Below are 23,553 nucleotides of genomic sequence, written 5' to 3'. Positions count from 1 at the left end.
TGGTAAACATTACTCAAACCGCTGAATCACTTACAAATGCCTTCTACCAGCACCTACAGGACTGCATGGATCAGGCAATCCCAAACAAAACTAAGACTCTCTGTACCAAAGGCAAGCGTCCAGTCTGGTGGACCCCAGCCATAAACAAGCTCTACAACAAAGGAGGAAGCTACTACAAGATAGAGCAAAATCCTTGAAAGGTAAGACACCTTTGATCATTAAAAACTAAGAGCTCTCATAAAATCATCCAAGGCAAATTTTGAGAGAAAAATCGCCAAGGACTCTAAAGACAATCATAAGGCCTTCTTTAGCTATGTTAGAAACCTAGGAGGAAACTCCCAGATATGCTCAGAATTAGTTCAAAATGATGTGAAAATTACTGAACCTACACACATTGCTAACATACTGGCTGACAGGTTCAGTGCAAACTTCTCCCCCCTCCCCAAAGGAGAGATATCTATTCCAGAGGATTGTAGCCCCCAAACATCTCCAACGCCCAGGTGAGAACTGCCCTCACTAAGGCAAAAACACAGCATCCATGGGACTGGATGGTGTCCCGACTGTGCGCTGTGTGCTTCATGAACTCAACGAGGAATTAAACCCACAGTTAGGACAGCTGTTTAATCTTAGCCTCACCTCAGGATACGTGCCCAAGGAGTGGCGCCGCGACTGTGGTCCCACTTCATAAGGCGGTGCCTCCACAGACCCTGGAAATTACCGCCCCATTAGCTTGACAAGCCTTATCTGCAAAGCCATGGAGAGGATCATAATGGAACTCATAAATAAAGACATAGGGAACTTGCAGACTTTGGATCCAACCCAGTTTGGCTTTGTCAAAGGCAGATCCTGCCTCTTAAACTTGGTTGACTTTTTGAGACAGTCACCAAGGCCATTGATGAGGGAAAGGCAGTCCATACAGCCTACCTCGACCTGGCAAAGGCCTTGACACAATACCCCACTCAGGTATCATTGAAAAACTCATCAGCTTGAATGTAAACCCATACATCACAAGATGGGTTGCAAACTGGCTAAGTGACAGAACCCACAGGGTCAGAGTTGCTGGAGCCATGTCAGACTCAAAGCCTGTCACAAGTGGTGTCCCACAGTCAGTCCTGGGTCCACTCTTGTTCGGCATCTACTTTTCTGAAGTACAAGCAAACACAGGAGGGTTATGGCTGACAAAGTTTGCAGATGACTGCAAACTGGGCGCTATAGTCGAAAACACATCTGACACAGATATCCTCCAGAAGGGCCTCACAGAAACGGATAACTGGTGCCAGAGCCATGGCCTGAAGTTAAACGCCAAAAATGCATAGTCATACCCTTGGGAAAAACAAGGTTACCCCTAGCTACCATATAGGTGGCAATCCACTGAGCACAGAAAAAGTCATCAGGGATCTGGGGACCCAAGTTGACAGTAGCCTTCGTTTGACACTCATGTTGCTAAAGTAGTTAGGAAAACCTTCTATATCGCCCACCTGATCATGAAGGGATTCACATCTAGATCAAGGGAGGTCATCGTCCCCTGTACCCATCACTCATTAGACCTATGATTGAGTACAATGCCCGTTTGGAATGTATCTGACCAGACACCTGCTGCAGCTTGAAAGGCCCCAAAAGTTCCTCACCAAAAGGATAAAGGGTCTCAAAATATGTCTTATGCTGCCCGACTGAAAGAACTCCAGCTCTATTCAGTCTCATACCGCTTGCTCAGAGGTGACCTGTGCCTGACATATAAGGCCATGTCAAACCCAGATTTGATGAATATGCTTAACCTCAAAAAATCTAGATCCCTCAGAACCACAAGGGCGGGAGACTTAAACCTTGACACGGTTATAAATAGAACGTGCTGGAGGGACAGATTCATCACCCAGATACTCCCTATGCTGTGGAACAAAATCCCGGTACATGTGAGGCAGAGCACCTCGCTGGCCTTGTTCAAGAGGAATCTTGACCAATGGATGGGAGATCGCAGATATACCCCAAGGATTACTTCAGTGTCACTGCTTGACAGAGGCACAGAAAAATGATAGGCATAGTTTTTATTCAAACTAAAGGGGTGGCGAAAGCCACATAACTATGGGCTAGGCTTATAAATGCCCTTGGGCAGATAGCCTAGTATGAACCTATGAACCTAAGTAAAGTAGCTTAATAAGACGGTTATTTGCAAGCTTACATGGCAGTTTATATTGGAAATAAGCAGAGATATTAAAAAGGCTCTGTTTCTTATAATTATGCCGAAAAGTCTTCCAAGGTAAATACAACTTTCTGATTTAGTATGGAACCACACCTCTCAACCTTAGAGCAAGAAATCTGGACAAAACTAAAAATAAAAGTGGGACACAGGCCCAAAATAGTTATTAATTACAGACACCATTGAAACAACTGTAGCTGCAAACATTGTACATCACTTATAATCTTTCTATCCCATCATTGTCAGTTAAACATTATATGGCTCATTTAGTCCTGCCTTCTTTTGCAACAAAGAAAACCATGCTTTGAAATGACAAATGCATTAACAATAATAAATAAAACACATTGTATCAACATCCTGCAACTTCCTACCTGCAATCAACCACAGAGCTTTCACTGAAACTAGGGCTGCTTATTTCCCTAGAATGACAGCTCTCCCTAATTAAGACTAATGGTATACGATCTACCAGGATCTGGACTACCTGAAATAAATTAAATTATGGCCTGTAAATTGAAAGTGCACTTTGTTTAATTAAACTAAATTTCTAAGCCCACTTATATTTTTTCAGTAACATCCCAATATCCATTTCCAGCTCACTTTACAAGACATTGGCAGTGGTAGAAATGGCATCCTTCAGAACCCCATAGGCCCACGCTGATACTGCTAGCATTGTCCATTAAATGTAAATATCCATCAACTGTAAATGGCAAGAAGTTATGTCTTAAAAAATCTACTTTTGGCATGCCTACCCAAGTATCAGGTTTTGAAACAAAGAAACATTCTCCACAGTCCGCAAGTCTCTGTCTTTAATCTACTGTTGCAGCACTCCCAACACATAAGCACACACACACACTCTAAAACCCCCAACATTTAAAAATTAACATTGTGCCCACTTGATTTGCCAGTATTGACGATCCACCAAAGCTAAGCTTACTGTTGTATCACATGTACCACTGCTTAGAACCCACCACTGAAAAAACAGTACTTAGTGCAAACAGTACTAGGCGCTTTTTTGTTTGTCTGAAAAAACAATACATCTTTAAATGCTACAGTCCCACACAGTCAATTCACTACTGACCCATTAACCCTAGGCTACTGTTTTATTCTTACTCCCTGGAATTGCATTACCTTGGATGACTACTTTTATTTCCTAAGCAAAAGAATTGGAAGAGGAGACAAAAATCCAGACATTCTTTGAAAATCCATACAGTTAAGTGGTACGAGTTCATGTTCAATACAACACTCTCCCTGTCAGGAAAGCTGCAATTTAATGTAAGTGTACTTTTAATGTACGATATATTTGTGAGCTAAATTGTTTGTGTTCAGTAGGTAGACTGATCATGGTTAGCCTCTTTGTGCATGTGTCTCTCTCTGTCTCACACACAACACACTTCTACTTTCACGCACACAATTCTGCTTTCATGCATGCACTCACTCCGTACTTACCGGTTAACACAGGTAAGTGCAGTCCCTTTCAAAGGCAATGGTGGCAAATCCATACACGAGTTCCTCTTCAGCGAGAACACCCACACTGATTGTTTGGCACAAAATAATGGCGTAAACACACTGACCCTTTTTTGGCACAAAAACAAAACTAGATGGGTGCTTTGGTGCATGCGCACACCGACATTAGCATTACAGGAGCAAAAAACACAAAGCAAAAAAAAGTATTTTGGGGCATGCATACATCAATGTTGCAGTTAGAGGTTGAGGGCCGCATGCGGCCCGCAGGTTGGACACGTCTGGTTTAGATGTTTACATTTAGTCTATTTTAAATATGACAAGGTACATTCAATGTAATACAGCTGTGAATTGTAAATACACACACTTTAGTATTGACCAATCAAATGGATGCATGTTAAGTAGTCCGATACCGCTTATCTTTGTGCTACCACTGAAGTGTGAGCAGTTTACAGCTTGCAGGTCCACACAACATTGTCATTTACAGTGTGTACGTCCTTACAATGCTGTCGCTTACAGAATGCAGGTCTTTGCAATGCTTTTGTTTCATCACAACTCTCTTGCTGAAGCTTGGTGTAGCTACAAATTCAAGAAATGTACTCAGGATCAAAGGATAACCATCACCAGGGTAAGCCATCCTTAACTATTCGGCCATGGATTGCAACCATATACAGGATAAAAAAGAAACTAGTAACTATAAGTGACAAATGGGCAAAAGAAAAACAGACAGCAGCACACTTAAGAGTTGATCCATTCTAAACAGAATGTATAGTGGTGGCAACTTGGTCTGCAAATGGACATTGGTACCCCACTTAACACCCATCTAGTTCTTGTTGGGCAGTTACTTACTTAGTGTAGTTTACTACTAGTGCATCATTTTATACAACCAAAGGCAGGAAACCCAGCGTTATTATGTTGTTACTTAACCGGCATTAAGTATCTCATTTGAATTAAAGTGCTATTCTATCACACTATAAAAAGAAAGCTCTTGCATGTTAAACCTTGCATTTTGCCTATAACCTACAACAAAAAATCCACCTGGTATTATTAAATGCATGCCACCATTGTCTAACTAGGACAAACATCTTTATTGCAAACTGAATAAATGAGCTGGTCGGCATCCATTGACTATAAATCGGACATTGTCACAACTATTGGCACACATAAAAAGAAAGTCAGCAGGCTGGCAGATGCATTAGTGTTGGCAGCCTTTACAGTAAAGAAGCAGGATAGCAGTGCACCCCCCCCCAGTATAACCAATTACAGGAGTTTCAAAAGGACAATATTGGGGTTAGTGGAACCCAAATACTAGGGTACAGCTCAGGTTCCTAAAGTGTTTGAACCTCACTCCCAAGTGCCTTGGGTGGTGTTCCAAAACACTTGGACTCTCTCAGACATTAACAGAACAGTTAGAAAGCATTCCATCTCCAACAGAAAACATCAGGGGATACAGTCTGTAGATGCAAAGCATTATGCCGATATTCCTCTAGTAACGGAATCAGTAGGCTAAGCTACATGGGTTACGTCCTTCCGAGGAAGTAGCAGCCAGCTAACTTCCAAAGCTTCAAGGCACCTTCTAAAATCACCCAAACCATTAGAACGTGTGAGCGGGGCTCGTTGGAACAAAAGTCAGCTTTAAGTGATTAACCCTTCAGAGCTCTCCTGCCACCAAAGAGAACACTGCTCTGCATGTTAGAGATGATTAAATCAGCCAATATTGTTCCATTGCTGAGCAGATATGTTTCTTTTGGGGGGGGGGGGGGCTTTTCACAGATTTGTGGCAGAAATATTTTCTGTAACAGCTTTGTATTTTAACAAGGAAAATGTATTTTTATCACCCGCTGTCGTGTGCAACTTATTCACTTTAAAAACTGCGGTCTCATTTTTACTTTTGTGGTTAAAAAAAAGAGTTGCTAAAATGACTTTCTTTGGAGAAACTGGTATAATTTTACTTTATGGTACTGAAGCAGATCTTTTCAGAGATACATTTTAGATGTTGTACTGAGTATTGCTACAAAGCTTCCGCAGGAATCACACACCTTTTTCAGCTTAACCATGAAAACACCAAGGATGTGCCTTGGTTTTACTCTCTTCCAGCCACAAAAAAAAAATAAAATCTGCCTGTGCTAGCTGTATTTTGCCTCAGCTGCAGGTGGGTGACTGCTGTGGGTAATGCTGGTTCCACAAACCACTCATCTTTTTACTTAAGCCCTGCTGATGTGGCCCTTGCAGCCCCCATGGTCCAGGAGGTTAGAGATATCCACTGTGGTTGTTTGAGGGAGTCATGGAAGGAGCATGGAATGCCTCCCTGCTTAGCCAGGATGCTATGCAGACTGCTATGGAGATAGTTGCTGGCAATTCTGCTGCCTTTTTATTTTTCAGGATTTCATCTCAAAAAACAAAAAAATTCTCTTCTGTTTTAGTGACAGTGTACATAAGTAATTTGGGATTAAGTCAGGGTCTTTTGGAAAGATTCAAGAGTATGAATGTCAGAAGGAATGTGAGGAGACATTATATCTTCAGATTTCCGATTCAGATTTGGAGGAAAGTGTTACTTCTGATAGTATCTATGAATGACGCTCTTTCTCCCCCAAGACTATTTCCAGAAAGAAATCAAAGTATTCTACATTCATGTAAATGCAATAAAAACAAAAGCAAACAGTGCCAGCAATCTGCTGGCAAGCAGATGTTTAAAAATCAGTGGCAGAGATGTTCCAGAAAGGAATCCCTCACAACAAAGGACAGTAAGAGGTGGGCAAACCAAAGCCAGCTCCAGCCTGTCTTATGATAAAGCAGGATAGAGATTCACAGCACTGATCTAAAATTGGGGACAATTGAAAGACTAGGGCTTTCCTCAATAAAAATTTATATATATGGGTTGTGGAGGTATCTTGTCCATGAAAGCACAAGGCCATTATTATAATTATTGCTGGCATAAAAAATTAAAACTTGTTGAGGGAGGGGTTGTATATTTGTTTACAAATATAATGTAAAAAAGCAAATGTACTGTAGTTAACATTTTTCATTGTTTTCTCAGTGAGAAGTTAGTGCAGAGAAAGGTACTATAAATTTTTGAAGTCATGCAATACACGAAAGGAAAGGATAGTTACGGTTCATATGGTTTGTTGGAGGGCAGTATCCATAAAAGAGCTAAGTTTGCTATTAATATTTATTAGGTGGCTTACCTTCTCAGAAGGGTATAGTCCACTGAGGGATGGATGTATGTATGTTGGAGGGCAGTATCCATAAAAGAGCAAAGTTTGCTATTAATAATATTTATTAGGTGGCTTACCTTCTCAGAAGGGTATAGTCCACTGAGGTATGCATGCATGTATTTTGTACTCAAATAGGATATTAAGAATACTATTTTTCCTTCTATTATATAGATTATTTATATATATATCTATATATCTATATATCTATATATCTATATATATTATGAATACTATTTTATCTTCTATCCAATACCCAGCATAATACAAACATAGCCTTGTTATCCTTCAACACTATTTATCACCTTATGAACAAAGGACAACTAGTCTCTGCAATTTTCCCAGACATGTCAAAAGTTTTTGACACCACTTCCCACCAACTATTACTCAACAAATCTGTGTACAATCTCAGTCCAGCATCCCTTACATGGTTTCACAGTTATCAAAACCGTCAACAGGCTACTAAATGGGAAAACAATCACCACTACTGCCAGTATCCACTGGTGTACTCCAAGGTTCAGTACTTGGCCCCTTCGCTATCATATTTACTATTTATTTACTATTTATTTACTATTTATTATTTACTAATAACCGTAATACAGCAACCCAACTTGCCTCAATCATACATTACACAGATGATACATCTTATCTGATCCACCCCTTCCCACAACAACAAGTAAAGATGCAAAAAGCATTCCTGGAAATTGAAACTTTCCTATCAAACCACCAACTCATTCTTTACCCTAATAAGACCACGTTAATTATTTTTACAAATCAAACTACCAAGCTCTGCTCCCTATCTCTCTATTCACTCCAATGGTACCAAAATTGATCCAACAAATTGAGCCAAGCTGCTAGGTATTACAATAGATCACCACCTTATATTTGATATTCATATTTCACCAACTATCAAAAAAGTCTATTTTACTGGTCAATTTTTGCAACTGCCAGAAAAGTTATTACTTTGAACTAGAAAAGTAAACAAGATTTGATGTTTAAAGATTTTATTAATTTAGCAAAAGTTGTTTGTAAAAAAGAACTGCAAACCATTTGTTATAGAACTCATAACATTACTCAAAAATAGCATGGCAGAATTGGGAAACCTTTTGAACAAATACTGATAACTTCTTATGGATAAAATGATTATTTACATACATCCATGATAAACAGTTTGATCGTGTTTAAATTGCATTTGTTATATGTACATTTTCATACCTTTATAATGAAAACAAAATATTTTCCCAAAAATAAGTCTATTCTAAACTCTGTGCTCTCTACAGGGCAAAACCTTATCTAGCACCCTAAGCCAGGCTAGCCACAGCTAGATCTCTTCTCTCTACACTTCTCTACTGCTATAACATCTTCATCAACTTATGCAAGTCTGACCTTCATAACCTAGAATCCCCGCTATAACAAAATTGCAATGTTTGCCACCATTCATCCCCATAAAGCCCATCATTGTTCTGCTCTTCTACAACTTAACTGGCTAGAACCTTCCAACCTGTTACATTAAATCAACTTACCCTCACCGATAAAATCATACACCTGCAATTTCAACCCTAGTCCAACTACAGATAAACAGGTCCCTTAGGTCTTAATAGCCTACTACCAGCCTATGAACCTATGAGCAGTGGCCTATCGGCCCTAGGGCCTATACAAGTTAGCCATAACAATTCCCTGGATACCTCTTCCCACAATATTTACTTCCCTGGACCCCTGTTTAACAGGGTGACTGACATGGTCCCCGGGGTGAATTCCCTATCTCCCATCCAGTCAAGGTTCCACCAAGGAGGCACTCTGCTTGACATGTATGGGCAGCCAATTCCAGAGTATGGGGAAGTCTCTGGGTCAGGAACCTCTCTCTCCAGTATGTTTTGTTCATTGCGATGACAAGGTTTAGATCCCTGGAGCGTGTGGCTCTGAGGGATTGGGATTTCTTTAAGGGGAGCATGTCCAACAGCTCAGGGTTTGATATGGCCTTGTATGTTAAGCAGAGATCGCCTCCGATTAGATGATATGCCACACAGAATAGCCAGAGTTAACTGTCAGCATAGGGCATCTGCTTTAGGCCTGTGATTCTTTTAGGGAGGTATTTCTGCGGCCTTTCCAGCTGTTGCTGATGTCTTGTGAGGTACATACCAAACGGGGCATTGTACTCTATAATGGGTCTAATGAGGGATGACTACAGTGGGACAATAGCCACTTTTTTATGGATGAAAAGCCCTTAGTGATGAGGTGTGCCACATAGGATTTCCTGACTGTTGTGGCGATGTGGTTATCAAAAGTGAGTCCACTGTCCACCTGTGTCCCAAAGTCTCTCATCACACTTTCAGTGTTTAGTGTACTGCCACCTATGTGGTAATTCATGGGTACATGTTTTTTCCCCAAAGGGGATACTATACATTTCTTGGCATTAAGCTTGAGCCCATGGCTCTGGCACCAAGTATCTGTTTGTGTAAGGCCCTTTTGTAGAATATCCACATAATTTGAGGAGTCAATAATGGCTCCCAGTTTGCAGTCATCTGCAAACTTTGTTAGCCAGAGCCCCTTAGTGTTGGCCTGTACTTCACAGAAGTAGATGCAAAACAAGAGCAGTCCCAGGACTGAACTCTGAGGTACTCCATGTCACTTGTCTGTAGCTGGATTTGGAGTCTGCTACTTTTACAGTCTGGTTTCTGTCAGTAAGCCAGTTGGCAACCCATCGAGTGAGGTAGGGATTTTTGCCCAGCTTAGTAAGTTTATCTATGGATTCCAGAGTGGGGGATGGTGTCAAAGGCCTTGGCAAGGTCCAGCTAGGCTGTGTGGACCACCTTACCCTCATCCACAGCTTTGGAGACTGATTCAAAGAAGTTAATTAAGATCGGCCGTCATGAACCCAAACTGGGTGCGGTCCAGTGTTTGAAGGTTGCCAATGTCTGTTTATAAGTTCCATGATAGTGCATTCCATGCCCTTGCAGATCAGGCTTGTCAGACTGATGGGACAATAGTTCCCGGGATCCAAGATGGATCCCCCCTTGTGGAATGGGATAACTGTAGCTGTGCGCCACTCAGTGGGCATGAAGCCTGAGGTGATGCTATGATTTAACATGACACTTAGGTGAGGTGCCAGTTCATTTAGTACACAACCTGGGATGTCATTTGATCCCATGGATGCTGTATTCTTAGCTTTGGGAAGTGCTGTTTCAACCTGTGTGGCCATTATTACCAGCATTTGGCAATCTTTTGGTATGGAGATAGGCCCTTTAGGGGGTGAAGTTGGCACTAAATCAATCTGCCAGGATATTGGCAATATCCTTGGGATCAGTATATTAAATGCCATTCTGTTGTAGCTCAGAGCAGATCTGAGCATTGCCATTTAGATTCTTGAAGTAACTATAAGAATGCCTTGTGGTTGTCTTTGCAATCTTTGGCAATTTTAGTTTCGTAACTAGCTTTGGAGGATTTTATAAGGGGATCTCAGCTTCTTACTGAGGCTGGTAAAGGAGTTTTTTGCATCCTGAGATTTTCCTCTTTTCTGCAACAGTTTTTCTTCTTTTGTATAGTTTGTTTATGGCAGGGGACCATCAGATTGGCTTCCTTTTTTTTTTTTTTTTTGGGGAGGAGAGCATCTTGGTTCTATTTGGGATGGCATGATTCATGCACGAGTGGGTGTGCTCATACAGTGCCTTAGTGTAGGACTCAGTAGTCAAACGTTCAGATCTAGTCTGCATGGGTGTCATGAAGTTGGCTTTGGAGACTTTTTTTATGGAGGTTTCCTTACTGGGGGGTAGGGGTGGGATGTGGATGTCAAGGGTGATTTGCTTATGGCCAGACCTGACCAATGAGGGGGTGACCACTGGTGTGGAGCATCTATCTCCCATGTTGGTAATGACCAGGTCTAGGATAATGTAGCCCCTGGTGGGACAATGGATTAGTTTATCCAGGGAGTTGGAATTTTTGAATTCCAAGAACAGTTGGGAAAAGGTGTTGGTACCAGAGTTGTTTTCCCAGTTAATGGCAGGGTAGTCGAAATCATCCAGTATTAGGATGTTTCGTAATATTTTCCAGTATGTTTAGAAAGGTGTAGTGAGAATCTTGGGGCATGGTGGGGGATCTGTAGCAAGTTACAATTTGGATTGCAGTCTTACCTAGTGTTAATGCATCTGAAATTCTCCAGGTGCAACTATGTTGGGCAACTAGCCTAGAGGTGTGAATATCCTTGGTGAATATGGACACTCCTCCACCTTTAGTGTTTTGGTCCTGGTTTGGTGGCTGGTAAGAGTTGTAGCCTGGTATTGCAGGGGTGCTCTCTGGAGCCTTGAGCCAGGTCTCCGTTACTGCACAGATATCGATGCCCTCCATTTTTAGGAATGCCTCAAGAGAGAGTGCATTTTGAGGTTTAGACTTCTGAGTAGCATTTACCTTCAGATTTTGCATGCTTGTATCTGTTATGGTGGCGGTTTTGTCCTTTCAACCTTGCCTAAAAAGGCACTATAGGGGTGGCAAGATCTTTAGCCAGTAATCTGAATCCCAGGGGTGACAGGTGTAGACCATTACTGGCAAAGCATCACGGTTTGTCGATCATGTCTTCCGAGACAGACTGATACTGGATCCCCTTTGAATGACACCAGGGGCTTAGCCAATTGTTGAAGTCAATCATTTTGTCATTATACTGTGGCATCATTCTGGGCAAAGGCAGGATGCTACTCAGGGCTAGGGTCATACCTGCCTGGGCCACATGATCCGAGAGCTCTTCCATGTCTCATGTAGTCCAGGGAGGCTCAAAATAATCACTAACTACCATGGTGACTCCCTCTACTCAAAACAAAATAGCCAAGTCCTGGAATGCTTTGCCCCCAAGCATACAAAAGCAACCCCTGCTATTCTTTTAAATCTTAAAAGAAAAAATCTTAAAAGCAACTGGCTCTGTTCATTAAATCATAAGACCAGAAGGCATCATCTAGGCTATGTTGGTTCAGGGAATGATTGAAGCAGGCCCTCCTCACTTAGATTTTATTCAAAGATGGTTTCTGGTGGCAAAGAAGCCTCAAAGATGAATTCTGGATATTTTCTTTCTGAACCATTTTGTGATGGTGCCAAAGTTCAAAAATGCTGTCGCTCCATAACTTGTTAGCTGTTATTCCGCATTTCAGTTTCCAGGTAACCTTTGATTTACAAGACGCACATCATTACATTCCAATAGATCTAGATTTGAGGCATTTAAAGTTGCATGTCCTGGTCACATTACCCGTTCTCTACATACACCCTTGGAGCAGTAGATAGCCTACTACAGGCTATAGATTATTCACATTTTTCCTCCATCTTTGAAGAGTCTTTTTCAAAGTGTCAGTAATCCCTCACTTGTGTAAGGGATTTTCTACTCAGGCTGGGACTCCAAGACAACATTCAGAAGTCTTTCTTACAGGGTCTTCTAGGCACCCCAGTTTCTACAGCGGTTCTTCCACAGGGTTAAAAAATACATCTGTATTTAGATCCATTCTTCAGATTTTCCACTCAGCAGTCTCTCATAAGTGCTCTACTTTCTAAATCATATCTGGTCCCTGTAACCTAGTCAAGTGTTTACAAATCACAGTGATGTGCTACACAAAACAAGCAAGTGACACCCAGATCTTGTCCTTGGACCAGAATAGCCATGTTAGCCGGGGATATAGCTTATCACAATCTCTAGGCATCTTACTCCATCCATAACCCCTCTTCCCATTTTTATACATGGGTTAAGGGGGTCACTTTCAATAACAATAATCTAGATCCATTTCAATTAGAGCAAAATTATGTGGCCGACCAACTGAACAGAACCAGGACAGACTCCTGAATGGAAATTGAATTGCAGGTCTTCCAAGATTTCATACATCTGTGGAGACCACCACAAATGGATATTTTTGTCTTCTCTCCAAGCAATCCGATTGTCAACATTGTGTACCAGGACTCTATGCAAGAAGGCCAGGAAGACAGATGCCGCTTGCTTGGATAGGAAATGTACCTATATGCTTTTCCACCTCCACTACTAATATCTAGAGTATGCCTGAAGATTCAGAAGGACTCTCCAAAGCTCCTTGGGCGACTCTCTTCTGGCCCAGGCAGCAGTGTTTTACATTCTTCTGGAAATGGCCAGAGCTAATTGCCACAGTCTTCCTCACAGGCTAGATTTACTTACAGTTATTTTGGGTTGAGATATTTCAAACACCACTGGCTTTGTGTAACAATGCCTGGCTGTTAGATCTCAATACCTTTTACAATTTTTTTTCTGAGAATGCACATCAGGTATTAATAGAGGCAATGAAACCCACTACTAGAAAGTCAAATCAGCAAATGTGGAAATGTTTTTTTTTCCTTTCTAGTTGGTACAAACAAAGCATCAATTTAGGGTTAAGTGTTTCTGTTCTTTTACATTATGCGAGTTGTTAACCTATAGTCTGTCTCAATCCTTAAAAAACAAGGTTCATCTTCTGTCTGCAATGTCAGTATGTCAGCCCATGGATCCTATTCTTTTACTGCAGTTTCATGTGAAAATGTTTTTTGAGAGGAGTGTCGCACAAGACGTGCATTAGGAAACAGGTTGTTCCTCCTTGGTATCTTGATGGTGTTATTTTTTGAACCATCTCATCAGGATGACTGGAGGTTCTCTACATCGAAAAACAGTCATTGCTCTGACCTCTGAAAGATGAATCAGAGTTGGCCAGACTTCTCATTTTTTGCAAATATTGGGTCTCTGAGAACTAATCTTCCACTACGAGTGGGTGAATTTCAATTTGCTAAGGAGTGAAATCTCCAAACTGCATTTCTTGGGGCCGGGGGGGGGGTAGTTTTTTTTTTTTTTTTCCTGCAGGAGATAATACTCCTGCTCCCTCTAACTTTACCAACTCAAATTAGAGTGAAATTACCCCCAAAAGGCATCATAGCACAATTTTTATTTTATTTTTTTTTTTTTTTGTAGGAAGTCAGACATCCGATCCTCAGTAGGTTGAATCAGGCAAAACAATGTTAGAGTGTTCCATATTTATCTATCCATACATCACCTGAGAACTAATCCTTCATATACCAGAAATACCATCCATGTTTACTCATAGCCAAACTATCCCTCTCCCAAGTTTTCTTGCCAGAAGCTAAAAAAATGACAGAGAAAGGATGCTTCATATCTTGGATGCCCACAGATGACTTTGGTACTTTGACAGAAAATATTTCAGAACTTCTTACTTTCACAATGAATTAAGAGGACACAGACCGTTTCCAAAAGGTTGTCTCATATTATTATTACTTTTCTCCTTCCATAATAAAAACTATTCCAGGCAGCTTGACTGTCTTTTTGAAAATGGTTGGAAAAGCTGCAATTTGGTCCTCTGTACATAATTAACAGAGCACTACAAGTTAGATCCTTCTGCAGCAGTAGGACAGGCTTTGATGGGTCATTCTTTATGGGCACCTGGATCATCATCCCTGCTCTCAGTCTGTTTAACTTACGATGATCTACCCATCTTGCTTAGGCTACTATAGCAGAGTTATCAAATGAAGAACATACCAAATACACATGTTCAAATGATCACAGCAACCGTACCCATGTTGTCCCCTCATCCCCTTATTTTGTATTTATACATTTTTATGCCACAATGTGGAGATTTCACTAGCATTGTACTTCAGGGCTTTAGCCTCCTTTTCTTTGTTGGCATGAAAATTCTGAAAGGCATTTTGCACAAATCTAAGTCAGCCAATGATCTAGAAACATGAAAGGTGCCCTAAAGCTTTTGAAGTCATCTGCTGTTGTATCCTTGGCAGAACACAAGCCATATAGCTTAGGCTACTGCAACTGGGATAATTCAAACCTCTACTGTTCTGGCAAGTTTGCTACTCTGTGAAGTCTGCTAGTGGTACACAAAGAGGCAAGGCTAAATGTACCCACAGAAAAAAGAAAACTGAATGGAACTTCTTTTGTACATGGGTTATTTTTACAAGTTTGTTCAACAAGCAAACAGCAAGTACTAGGCATCCAATATACTTTAACGGCCGCGTCGCTCTGTTCTCATAAAGCTTCTCTTGCTTCTGCTATGTCAGTCTCATGCACTGCAGTTCAGCACCTTGGCTTGGTTGTAATTATGACCTAGGTTTCAGAGCCCACAAACTATTATGTTAATCTGAAACAGTAGACAGACCACAATATCAAAACGGCTTAACTGGAAAAGTGATCAAATATAGTGTTATGCATCAATTGTATCACTTTTTAAATATGCAGACTGAAGTGAAATACTAAACTATCAAAGATGTACTTTGCTTCGATCATTGAAATGCCACCAAATAACTTAAGTCTTATATGAACTGCATTTTGCCAGTCGACACACAACAAAAATACCCTGCCACTTTGAAAAAAGCACAGAACTAGCAGCAGCTTATAATATGAAGCATTAAAGCCACAGAGTTGGTTCAGAACATGCTTAGTGCCATTACAGCTTCTAAATAATCCATCTACTTTCTCACTTCCAGACCTGTATATCCAGTCATGGTCCTATTCACCAATATGCTGTCCTTTCTTGAAGGGAGACTTTCAGTTCCAGGGGTATTCCTTTGCTACCACTTGACTAGTATTCTCACCCCATATGGTCCTCTAATCCTTACCAATATATAAACTTAATTAAAAAAAAAAAAAATCAAAATCTACTACAGCAAAATTTGCTATCTGTGCAACAACTTCCTGGACTTCAGCCATTTATAACCAAAATGGAAAGGATTATGCCCTTATAGAGGGGAGTTCTCCAAAACTGCAGACAATATTCCTTAAGATCTCTTCAGTTGCCTGCAATAGGCAACACATCTTACTGTGCCTGTAATGAAAACAATTAGTCCTTTTTCTCATATTATCTCAGCCCAGTTGCATTCCGTTTACTCCTATCCTTTCCTGAACTGCAATCCATTTTTATACTATGCAGTAAAACTGCAAATCAGTTTTGACCATCAAGATTTTTTGATGTACTTTGCAGTCTCATCACATCCTGCTCAGTAATCTAGTTTTGTTCGAATATACTTTACCTTTATTGTAGTTTATTTTTCATCCATTTGGGTACCCAGTCTGACATCACTGACGCCCCGCTGCATGCATTTGCATTTTATATAGCTCTGTACCAGTAGTCCAGTTTAGCAGCTGAAGTAATGGGAGCATTCAGAACACTGCCACATCTAGGGTTGGCATATGAACTAAAGTATCCCCAAAAGGATCCAGAACATCTTGCAAGCAGAATGAAATACAGAGGCTACCTCAAGTTCTAACAGGTTTGTCCACATAGACCCCGATGAGTTAAGTACCATTTGATTTTTGGCACACAGTGAATATTTCCAGATGTTTTTTAGGGTAAATTAGTTAATTGCATGAAGTCAAATACATCCACAGCATTTGGCAAGTAAGCCAAGCAGATCTGTAGGACAGTATCACATTTTTATTAAGTTACAATGTATCTGACCCTGTGCTTGCAGGACTATAAGCATTTTGTCTGTTAGAGAAATCAATCCAGTGATCAGCTTTTACAAAAGCCAGTTAAAAGCAGAATGGTTTGCAAATCCATATCCTTGGGTTAAAGTAACTATTTCCTGAAGCATTCCATCTGCCACAAAGATGACCTACCCAGGACAATGTAAAGTCAGAGAGTCAAATTACACAACTCAATATTCACTGGGACGTCGGTCCAAGTTCCCCCTGTAAAAGATTGCCAACATTATTTTATTTTACATTTTGTTGACCGGGATAGTCCGACTGGATGCATGTCCATTTTCAGTGGAGGCCCGGGGAGAAAAGCTCCAAGGGTAAGCAGATACAGCATTACATATTACAAACAGATTATTTACAGAGATTACATTAAGTAAGCAAGTTAAACAAGTTCCACAGGTTACAGTTAGTCCTGAGCACAAGTTAGGATTAAATTAAATTACACAGTAAACTGGTTAACAGATTTTTACACATTCGAGTTAGCCAGGCTTGATACATTGGCATAGCCAATTAAGTGACAAATGTTGTTTGAGTCTAGTTTTAAATTGACCTAAGGTGGCAAGTAAGGTAATATCAGCTGGAAGAGAGTTCCAGGATCTACTTACAGAGTTTGCAAAGAGAGAATCACCGGCTGTGTTATTAATTTTGCTAGTCTGAATTAGTAGTTTGTTAGAGGATCGAAGCGGTCTAGGATTGTTATAGGGGGTGATAATATTTTTAAGTGCAGGAGTATTGTCCGGGTTATAGAGGATTTTATAGGCCATAATCAGTTGGTTATACTGGATTAGGCTAGGTAGTTCAAGCCAACCAAGCTGATTTAGATTGATGCAATGATGTGACCTAAAAGGCAGCCCAGTGGCAAACCTGGCAATGTGGTTGTAGCAAATTGAGAGTTTAAGGACAGTCTTGTTCAAATTCGAGAGTAGAGGGGATGCATACAGAAGGGTTGAAAGAAGGTGAGAGCGAGCTATGGCAATTTTAGCTGGAGGGGTTAGGAAGGCTTTTATTCTGTAAAGTGACCCTAGTTTTTTATTGATGGTTTTGATAGTTTGGTTAACATGTAGGTCAAATTTTAGATTATTGTCTATGATGACACCTAATAGTTTTGTAGATGGGTCAGGGGAGATTATTGTGCCATCATTTGATTTTATGGTAAAAGGTGAAAGCGGTAGACCTACATGTTGGTGAAAATAACAGCATTTTAGTTTTTTTGGGATTTATGATCAGACGGTGTTCAGAAAGTCAGTTTTCTATTGTATTAAAGGTGGTCTGGGTAGCTGACCATAACTCTACTGGAGATGTGGCTGAGCAGATCAGAGTAGAGTCATCAGCATATTGGATACAGCTGACTTTTGGGATGACAGTATAAAGGTCGTTAATGAAGATGGAGAACAGCAAGGGCCCTAGTATAGAGCCTTGTGGTACTCCAAGGGTGTTGGGTAGAAGGTTAGAGAGTTTGTTCTGCCAGAGGATAGCCTGCTGTCGACCATTCAGGTAGGATTGAAACCATTGGAGGGCTCCAGTATCTAGAAAAAATTTTTGCAGGGTGTGGATTAAAAGTTGGTGATCAACCATATCGAATGCCTTGGAAAGATCCAAAAAGAGGGCTTGGAATACATAATTATTGTTGCAATTATGGTTTATGGTGTTAGTAAAGGCTAGGAGGGCTGAAGTAGTGCTGTGATGAGGACGGAAGCCATGCTGAGTGTCTGCCATAAGGCGATTTTGGATTAGGTGGTGCATGAGTTGTCTATGAATACATTTTTCCATAATCTTTGCAAGTGGAGAGAGTATAGCTATTGGCCTATAATTGGAGAATTCAGTAGAGCTGCCTCCTTTGTGAAGTGGGATTACATAGGATATTTTCCAGATGGTGGGAATTTTAGCTTCTACTATGGTTCAATTGATTAGTATTGAGATGGGGTAAGCAATAGCATCAGCTGATTTTTGTAGGTACTTGGCAGGGAGCTTATCAGCAGAAAGTGCAGTGGGTTTTCATTTTTTGATCAAGGTACGGATAAGTGAAGCGGCGACTGGTTGGAAGCTGAACACAAGTAGGTTTCTAGGGGTGCTACTTTCAGTACCGGGGAGCTAGGAGGTAGCTGGCTAGCTAGGGCTCGAATTGTCTCAGTAAAGAATTGGTTAAAACTATCAGAAACATCTTCAGGGGTTTTATCAGTAGTAGCAGCAGGGATTGGGGTTGAAGTTTGTCCAGGATGTAGTAGATTATTTAAACCTGTCCAAAACTTCTGAGGGATATTTTGATTTACTGTCTGTAAGTTACAGTAGTATTATGGAAACTAATAGGCTCTTTTGATGTAAAGGTATGTTTATTGTACCTTAACATTGAGAAGATGAAATATTTTGCAATGCACCAACTTTAGATACTAGGAAGGTCATGTTTAATCTGTATTTCTGAAAAAAAAAAATCAAGCAAGATCAGTTATCAGTAGGTATACTTAAAAGCAATTGAGCAAGAGGCATTTTTATGCATTTAAAATAATAAAATAATGGGCATGTTCCCTGTCATTGTTATCTAGGGTGAGATAGTAAGGAATCATTTCTAACAGTTACTTACCCCCCCCCTCCAAAAAAAAAAGTAGGGCACCCTATGTTACCATGGTCCTGACTCACCATGTTTAGTAACCTGCTTTTCTAAAGGCTTTCACTAAATGCACCTAGTCTGTTGAATTCCAACATTTTCAACCTGCTACCAAGTCAGAAAAAACAATTCATATATCCACCATCAGCACAATTTAAGGCTCACCAATTTTTTTTTTTCTTTTACCACACCACACACTGACAAAGTTAGGCTTCCTAGTTTTCATACAATTTTTTTTTTTTTTTTTTTTAAGAACTACTGTTCCCAAGAGGGTGGCTATTAATGTATTTTTGTCCTCTCAGAAAGCATACAGGAACTTTTATCAAATGAAGAAGTTATGGGTTTACATTACCATGCAGTCCTGTGACTGCTGGCATTACTACCTCATGGGAAACCAATAGTAACAGATGTTAAACATTTACTTAGTTTATGAAATGCATTGAGCAATCTGTCATTTTCTGTAGTTTAACACTGCCATATACCCCTGTACTCAAGTATTGCAAAACTTGATGTTTTGTTTTTATTAAATCGTTGGTGTGTGTTGTGCTTCAAAGAGTTGAAGAAGCTGCTGTGATCAACTGACACAGAGGAAAATAGAGAAATGACAGCCATTGTACAGATCCAAACCTACATATGACAAAGGGAAAGTACTGGTTACAAAAAATACATTGTAAAACAGATGGGTACCTTGACCAAACTACATGACAGTCTGGCAGAAAAGGGAAGGAGCAGAGCTTCAAAAATACTTCTCCAAGCACCAAGGAAATACACAAATATAAAACTAAATTGCAAGACTATGCAGGTAATTTTAAATGTCATTAGCCATGAGTTAAGCTGCTGTTTAAGAGAAAATCTTAATATGGTAATTTTTGCATTTTCTAATTTCACAGAAAGTTTTCCAAGACTTCACATCTTATTTCATCTTTAAGATGAAGCAAGTAATATATAGTGTCTACCAGTCCTAGCCAACCCCTATAACAAGCAGCTAAAAGGCTTCTGCCAAGAGACTCTCAGACAACAGCTCATAGTCTGGTAGAAAACACAAGATTAAATTGCACAACACAGTAAAAAACCCAGACACGGTTTCCAGTTACAGCATCAGTGTAACAGATGATCAGAACTGCTGTCAGACAAAAACGATGGGTTATGTTAAGCTGAGTCACTAAATCATTTCTTTCACAATGCATTCAAACAATTACCAACTAAATTCATCCTTCAGAATTCCAGTCTGCCATTAATGCATTATTTACTTTACAGCCATCAACAAGAATAGACTTAAAAAAGACAACAACATGCCCAGTGTCTGGGAACAGGAATCAAACTGAGTTCTACAGGACTTGAGCACAGTGCTCTGAACTGTTGCCACAAACTTTGCTGTATCAACATTACCTCAGCACAAATATATACATTCATATATGCTATACGCAGTACCATATCCTGTATTATATGTAGCATGTTCAACTTTAATATAGGAAAAAAAAAACACATTTAATATTTTAGTTAAGCTTGAAAGCAAGGAATGTCAAATACACATTTGGGAGGTCCTTGTGTGGAGCATATTTAAAATATATCTAATCTAGCTAGTTTAGAATCATTATTGTTTAGGTTTCATCAATGCATTCGTAAAAAAAAAAAAATTCTCATGACTATTTACAAAGTACATTTTCTAGAACATCTGATAGAAACTGACAAGCTAAAGTTAGAAAATACAGTTAGAGCCTATTGGATTTTAACTCAGAGAAGAAAAACTAAAGAAAAAGTTGATATCAATTTCCTGAATACCACTTTGAATTGTTTTTTATAGCAGTGGATAACATGGGCATAGTCTGTCTTTAGCACAAAAGTACATGCCTGCTTAAAGTACTGTGCTGAAGTATTTCAGAAGTGTTTGAGCTTCTTATAGACATCTCCAGTATTCTTTTACTTGTATCTCTTTTTCAAACCAGAACTACATAAAAACAGTTTTTACAAATTTCCACAGTCCATGTTATTTCTGCCATTCACTTGTTTATATAGAATACTACATAATAAAAGTGAGCTTTATTTGCACTGAACTTACCAGCTTCATTTTTTACTATGTTTGCATTAAAATCGCTTTCTTGCAGGACAGTTACTGTAGCCATGGTCCTGTCACTTTTACACGAGTATATTCTAGGTAAACAATACCTTGGTAATACAAGCCTGTGGTATTCTAGAAAGCACTGCTGCTCTAGAACCTACAGGAGTGGATAGTCCACGGCTCTTTCTCAAAGGTATCAAACCAGTCAGCAGTTGAAACTATTCAGTATTTAAAGGTAAGAATAAATCACTTATAACATACCACTCACTCAATTTAGGCCGTAAAGCACTTGCTACCTTTTAATGACTGAAGTAAATACAAATCATCATAAAAACAGAGTAAGACACTTTCACAACTATGTACCATGTGACTAGAGTTCTGATTAACTCACTAAACGGAGGCTGTGCCTTTCTTTTAGTGTAATAGAACTCACCTGGTCTCAGCTGTTTTCCATATTAGGTGATTTAACTATCCTGAGCAGACAATCTAACTGCACTTTTTTTGTATTCCATAGTCCAGTGCTTCTTGGGGTTGAGGGAATCTGATGACCACTTACACCCTTACTTTCTGTGTATAAAGATAGACCTTGTTCTGCACATCTTAACAAGTGTATAAAATGCAAGCGTGGTTTCCAAACATAGAAAATGTTCATGAGTAACATCAAAACAGGACAACAACAGCAGATCTTCACATGAAAAATGTAAAGTAGTTTTATAGCACAAGAGCTTTAACATTATCAGATATTTATTACTACAATATTTTTAACCTTCTAATTTAATATATTAAAAGTAAACAGAAATCTACAAGCAGGCTGTAATAGAAATAAAAGTCTTAGAAGAAATGAATCTGCTGGTATGACAAAAGAGTGATGTAGGCTAGCATTCATAGACAAGCACAATATAAACCATCTCAAAATGCAAAGCCCCGCACAGCTGCTCAGAATGCATATCCAAGGTTACATAGGACCAGTACTCCAAAAAAGGACTGCATAGTAAATTAGTATTGCCATTTATGGTGGTAAATAACATTAGGTGCCATCACTGGAGGAGTTATGATCAGAATTTGCATGAGTTTAGAGATATTCATATGCACAATGAAACACCACCTCAATGCCACACATCCAGTGCCAGAACGTATAAGGGCGGCCACCACAGTGAAACCAGCTCAAATAAGTGGGAAAAAAGATGAGAGATTGCAAAGTTTGAAAAGGGGGATATGAAGCAAAGGAAATGCAGAAGTGTAACCATAAAAATTGACTGTAAGAGGAGGAGAAGGATGTGCATTTTCAACAAATAGAATTCCTATTTTTCTTATAAGAAGATAGCTGGGAAGGTAGTGAGGAATGTTTGTGGGAGGAATTAAAAGAGACAGGAAGGCTGAAGAACAGCACAAACAAAAAAACATAAAATGCAGACACAAAAACCAAAGGTGGCATCAAAAAGGGGGGATCACAGTTGATGGGTACAGGCAAACAGGGGGTGCACACAGGGATAGTAAGGACTTGCCAACAAAATAGGCATGGGGAATAACAGACAAGGTTGGGAAGTGCATGGGTGAGGAGTAAGGACAGGATGCATGGGAGATGCCTGACCACCTACACAGACATTAGTCACCTCTACGGCTGACACCAGCTGCAGGCTATGACTCTGGACTCTGGTGGCTTGATGGTCAGGCTGTCTGGGCATGTGATTTAAACAACCATGCTAGAAGGTGGTCCACAGTGGCCAGTGCATCTTAGGTGATAACAGTCTATACAGTTGTCTGCAGAACACAACAGAGAAACTCTCCAGGCCACTGTCAGAAGAGGATCCTTTACTCTGCTTCTGAATACTGGCCACATAGGCCTTCCATTTCATCTTCAGCATGGTAACTTACATGATACTACAGTGAGGTGAGCTTGATGACCACTGGTGATGCAGTGTCAAGAGCATTGACCAGCACATGCTGAAGTGACCATTGTAACTCTAATGTCGTCACCACAACTGGATCCTCAGAAGGAAGAGAAAACAAAGAGAGAACACATTATTTCTACACATATGTTACACATTTTAAGTTGTACACACTGCTGCAATGCAGATGGTATGTGCATCCCATGCGGCATTAATCAGTGGCTGTGCAGGTCAGTGATCCCGGTGAAGAACACTACCCCCACTACTGAGGTCAGTGATTCCAGTGAAGAAAACTACCCCCACTACTGAGGTCAGTGATCCCGGTGAGGAAAACTACCCCGCTACTGAAAAGATATTTAGCATGGAGCATGACCTATAGGATGATATCTAACACCTGCAGGATGACATCCAGCACCTGCACGGTGACATAGAAAGTAGGCAGAGTGAGCAGATGGTGCTTTTCAGGTCACTGTTGGCCTACTCTGCATCCATTGATGTTTCCATAAGGCAGATGTTAACCACCCTCTAGTCTGCCTTTGCAGGCCCTTCTGTCCATGGCTGTGGAAGTGTCCAGATGAAGAGAGTCTGCTTACAAGCCAAGCATACCCAGATAACACAAACAATTCCTTAAACACAATTCCTATTGGTTGTGGAAACAAAGGCCCCCATG

General features: G+C 40.2%; 1 protein-coding gene across 2 annotated transcripts in view; it reads right to left on the bottom strand.

Annotated features, from left to right (window-relative positions):
• The window catches only part of LOC122797969, a 1,071,556-nt gene extending 1,050,212 nt beyond the window's left edge, over nt 1–21,344 (bottom strand). For both annotated transcript variants that reach the window (XM_044066507.1, XM_044066508.1), the window contains exon 1: nt 20,995–21,344. In XM_044066507.1, the coding sequence (XP_043922442.1) occupies nt 20,995–21,058 (64 nt within the window). In that variant the 5' untranslated portion in view covers nt 21,059–21,344. The remainder of the gene's footprint in view (nt 1–20,994) is intronic.
• Nucleotides 21,345–23,553: the final 2,209 nt, after the last annotated feature.

This window comes from Protopterus annectens, chromosome 3.part1 (genome assembly GCF_019279795.1).
Source record: "Protopterus annectens isolate FY-2018-M chromosome 3.part1, PAN1.0, whole genome shotgun sequence".
Lineage (NCBI taxonomy): Eukaryota > Metazoa > Chordata > Ceratodontiformes > Protopteridae > Protopterus > Protopterus annectens.
Note: the sequence above shows the minus strand (reverse complement) of the source record. Positions and strands in the feature narration are given on the sequence as shown.